Below are 5,000 nucleotides of genomic sequence, written 5' to 3'. Positions count from 1 at the left end.
GTCCTCTACTTTCACTCCTCTCTTGATGTGTACAACAGAGCACTTCTTCGGATTCCAGTCGAGGCCGATATCTTGCATTGCAGATCTTGCTGATTTCATCACGGTGTTGAGCTTAGGTGCGGAGGCAGCAAAGATCTTAAGATCATCGATGTACAACAAATGCGTCACTTTGGTATCAATCGGCTTCGAGAGTCTATATCCTTCAGTTGCCTTGAGTTTCCAAGCGATGGGATTCAGGCAGATAGTAAATAGGCGCAGACATAGAGAATCCCCTGAGGCAGTCCTCTTCTAAAGTGGATAATATCCGATATCTCCATCCCCAGTTTAGTTCTTGTAACAATCATGGTATTCCAGGCCTTAGAAAGCTTGGTAACCACTCTCGCTAACCACCTTGGGAATCGATGTATCGACATCATCTCACTCAACCACTCGTGGTCCACCGAGTCATAGGCTTTGGTCACGTCAACCCATGCCATGCTGAGGTTATTATTATTATTATTATTATTATTATTATTATTATTATTATTATTATTATGGCCTATCCACGTTATCTGTTCATTTTACTCGCTGGAGTCGTCTGTTCTTTCTGTGAAAAAGATTTTGTCTCGCTGGTTCGCCATGCGTGTCGCTGCAAACAACGAATTCATCGACCGGAACGTCACAATGTTGGAGAGGAACAACTCCCGAATGATCATGATCCTGTAGCAGACACTGCTTCTCGTGTTTGTCTCACAAAGTGCTGTTGTGGTAAACTTTGTAAGGGAAACAGAGGATTAAAGATGCATCAAAGGCGCTGTAGAGTTGTTTTGGGTTTGAGTGATCAACTTCGTATCACGCTAACTTATCAAGAATATGGCAATGGAAGTGTTCCTTTAATAACCTCTGGTGTCTCTTCTCTTGAACCTGGAGATTATGGTTTTCCTGATATTAAAACAGGAATAAATCTGATGATCAATGGATAACGGCCAACAAATATTTCAAATCAGTCCTTTTTCTTTATCCTCCAATCACGGCTCAAAATCTCAGCTCAAGTATGAAACTTTTAAAGGACACTATTTATGACTATTTCTCTGCCAATTTTGGTCAAGTCGTACAAGCTACTGATGAACTCCTGATGAAAAAGCACGAAGACAAATCTAAACATGATCTGAAGAAATCTCTCAAAGTCTTAAAACACTCCGCTAACGCAGATATCGCTGAAATAAATACGTATCTCGCCTACTGCGTGACAAGCTGCGAAACAACACTTCTCAAGTCAACACTGATGAATCATGATTATTCCATCTCTAAAAATTTCTGGGGTCATGTCAAAAAGATCTTCAATATAAAAGCCGAAATGCTCCCTTCATTCTCCATGGACGAGTGTTTTGATTACTTTACAAGAACTCTATCGTCACTAAATCCGACCAGAGTCTTCAACCTTCCAAGCTGGATACCAACGTTATCTGATCCTGTAATTCCTTGAACCTCCTACATAACCTTGAACCTCCTACATAACCTTGAACCTCCTACATACCAACAGATATCAAATGTGATTAGAAAAATGAAGGCTTCCGGTTCTCCTTGTCCCTTAGATCAATTATCAATCATTTGTTTTAAAAGATGTCCGTTTCTTCGCACCTATTTATCTGAAATTATCCATACAGCTTGGTCAACTGGATCCGTCCCAAGCGAATGGAAGAAAGCCTGCACAATCCTCATCCACAAGAAAGGAAACGTTAATGACCCTGCCAACTTTCGTCCAATTACTCTGCAATCTGTGTCCTTAAAGGTTTTTACCTTGTGCCTTCGTAATGCCATTTTCAACTTCCTTGCCGCTAATAATTATATTGAACATGAAATTCAAAAAGGTTGTACACCTGGTCTCTCAGGAACTTTTGAGCATACTGCTCAAATGGCTGACATCATTAACAAAGCTCTTGTCATTACTCTCCTAGACCTCAAAAACGCCTTTGGTGAAGTTCATCACTATTTGATTCAAACCGCTCTTGATTACCACCACATCTCTGATCATGTCAAACTTCTGGTTAAAAATCTGTACACTGATTTCAAAACCTCTATAATTACCAATGAATTTCATACTCCGTTTATATCTATTGGTCGTGGCGTACTTCAAGGTGTTTGCGTCAGCCCTCTTCTTTTTAACTTGTGTTTTAACACGTTTCTCCAGCTCATTAAATCTGAAAAATATCGTCAATTAGGCTTTTCCCTAAGGTTCTTAAATCCGATCCACTGGTTCCAGTTCGCAGACGACGCCGCTGTTATAAGTGGTCAGGAATCAGAAAATCAGCATCTAATCAACCGCTTTATAATCTGGTGTCAATGGTCTAATATGATAATAAGGGTTGACAAATGTTTTACTTTTGGAATACGGAAACTGTGCACTAAATCTGTCCAATATTTACCTAAACTGTTGATAAATGGAGTTCTTGTCGCGTGTGTGGAAATGGGTGAATCATTTCGTTACTTAGGACGCTACTTTGACTTCAACATGTCTAACAACCAACACATGTCAGAATTGTCCTCTCTTGTACAAGACACCTGACCACTGCATCCTAAAAACAAACTTCTGCTGTACAGCCGCTACATGTATGTCCTATCTAAACTGTCCTGGCATTTTACTGTAGCTGACATATCAAAAACCTGGATAATAGCAAATCTTGATGCTATAGCGAACGGCAATATTCGAAAACGGCTTGAAATCCCGATTTCTTGTACACTGAGTAATGTTTTTCTAGAATGCAATAAATTTGGCCTTAATATTTGTCCTCCTTCAGTTAAATTCACTCAGTGCAAAACAGTTCTCCGCAATTCCTTAAAAGAGTCACGGAATGATTCCCTAAAAGATCTCTGGAAGTCGTCAAGCAGTCACACCAATATACAATACGATGTGTTCAAATCCACCAAGGAAGTTCTTAAAGACTTCCGTTCTAATCAAGAAGACAAACTGCAACACCACTTAACATCTCAAGGTTTCTTTTTTACAAATGTTATCAAGCACTCTGTCATCTGTTAACTCTGTTTGGTCATCTGCCCAGTCTCTTCTACCCAAGAACATCTACAATTTTACCATTTGCTACATCAACAATTCCCTTCCTTCACATACGAATATGACAAGATGGGGACTATCACAAAGTTCTGATTGCTCCTTTTGCCTTAACCCTGAGTCACTCCTCCGTATTGTCGCTGGTTGTCAACATTACCTCGATCGCTTTATCTGGAGACAGGACTCAATTCTCAACTTCACTGCCAACTTACTTCAACCTGTAATTAATGATCGCTCTTCACTCTATGCTGATCTCAATGGCTTTCCGAGTCCTTCAATTATAACTGGTGACAATTATCGGCCAGATCTTCTTTTCCTAATACAGTCCAAGTGCCTATATATTCTAGAACTAACAGTACGTTTCGAATCTAACCTTAAAAGCAATGCAGTACACAGAAAAGAAAAATACATGAACGTGGTCAAAGACATGAGAAGTAACTACAGATGTGTTAAATTTGTAAACCTTTCCATGAAATCCCTTGGTGTTTTCTCCAACGAATGCTCTACGTTCTTAGAAATGATGAATGACATTGGCATTGACAAAATGCAACAACACTATAATAAAAAAAATGATAAATCTAGCCATTAGAGCGACATATTTTATCTTCTGTCATAGAAATAAGACTTGGGATAGCCCAAACTTAATAAAACTTTCATTTTTGTTTGTTTTGTTTTTTTATATGATTCATTTGTAAATACAGTATACAAGTATATCACTCAATTTCAAGTAGCCAGTTGTTAATTGCCTATACGTAGAGAGATTTACAACTGTATTCAAAAACTAATAAAGTTATTATTATTATTATTATTATTATTATTATTATTATTATTATTATTATTATTATTGTATAGCTTGGCTGATAGACGTTTGGGGACCCAGTAGCGAACAATCTGTTAAAGAAACTGTGCTCTCTCTCTGACAGTCTAATGGTTTTCCTTTCAAAAAATGCCGTTCAGCATGCATCGTTGCCAGTGTAGGAATGAAAACTCAGTTCTCTTATGTTAACTAAGTTGGAAGATTTTCTCTTTACCATTCCAGATATATATGGAGAAACATCGTAACCTTAGCTATCAAGAGCAACTACTTGAGGATATAAACAGGACTGAACAGGACAGGTTTGAGGTAAATTTATGGAATTTTGGTTAGCTATTTAACTGCCTAAAACGTGATGATAGTTTATTAAAGACAGTGCAAGGACAAGCATTTTCAGAGTTCAAAGTACCCTGGGTGCCTAAGAGACTTTTGGGTTATTGCTGAACTCTCTTTTCTGACTTGTCAACCTTAGTTGACAATGTTCCAATGGTTTTTCCTAGCTCTAGCAATGAAGAGGAAATTCGTTTTGTTTACAGTCAAGCTATGTCATGCGTGACCAGTATCCACAAGACTGAAATTAACATTTGAATTCCTCTTTGGAGCATCTGAGATTTGAATGGAATCTTGAAGATGTTTCTGAAAGTTGCTATGAAAAATGCACAATACTGAACAATAATTCATCAAACACTTCAAAAAGTGCCCCTGTGATAAAAAAAAGCAACTAATTTATTTCTTCAGATTTTGAAAGACTGGCAAAATTCTGAGCTTTGGTTTTTGTCCAAAGGATGTTTATTTTGAGATTAAGTTTTGAATTTCACAGTCCGCCCTTACTCACTTTCAAAACTGACCGATAGGACCTCAGACGGATGCATCCAGGGAAAAGTGATGTCAAAGGATCACTAGCTTAAAATTTCAGCGTGTGAATGCACCTCTTTATATATGCAAAACGCGGGTTTAAAAGTCTGAAAGCCCAAAACTCTGTTGCTGCATATTAACTCTGCGGCGTACACATGCATTACATTCTTAAATTAGTGAGACAGTTTCTCCTCGATCCAGCTCTTTCAAGATCTTAAAGTTAGCAATGGCGGACCATTAAATAGGAAAATTCCAGTTAAAATAAACAGGTGTCTTTTTGAAATC

General features: G+C 38.1%; 1 protein-coding gene across 2 annotated transcripts in view; it reads left to right on the top strand.

Annotated features, from left to right (window-relative positions):
- Window positions 1-5,000, top strand: part of LOC138014436 (clusterin-associated protein 1-like) — a 70,197-nt gene that overhangs the window by 32,561 nt on the left and 32,636 nt on the right. For both annotated transcript variants that reach the window (XM_068861505.1, XM_068861506.1), the window contains exon 8: window positions 4,086-4,169. In XM_068861505.1, coding sequence (XP_068717606.1) covers window positions 4,086-4,169 — 84 coding nt within the window. The remainder of the gene's footprint in view (window positions 1-4,085; window positions 4,170-5,000) is intronic.

Source organism: Montipora capricornis, chromosome 8 (genome assembly GCF_036669925.1).
Source record: "Montipora capricornis isolate CH-2021 chromosome 8, ASM3666992v2, whole genome shotgun sequence".
Lineage (NCBI taxonomy): Eukaryota > Metazoa > Cnidaria > Anthozoa > Scleractinia > Acroporidae > Montipora > Montipora capricornis.
The sequence above is the reverse complement of the archived record's forward strand: the minus strand, read 5'-3'. Positions and strand labels throughout refer to the sequence as shown.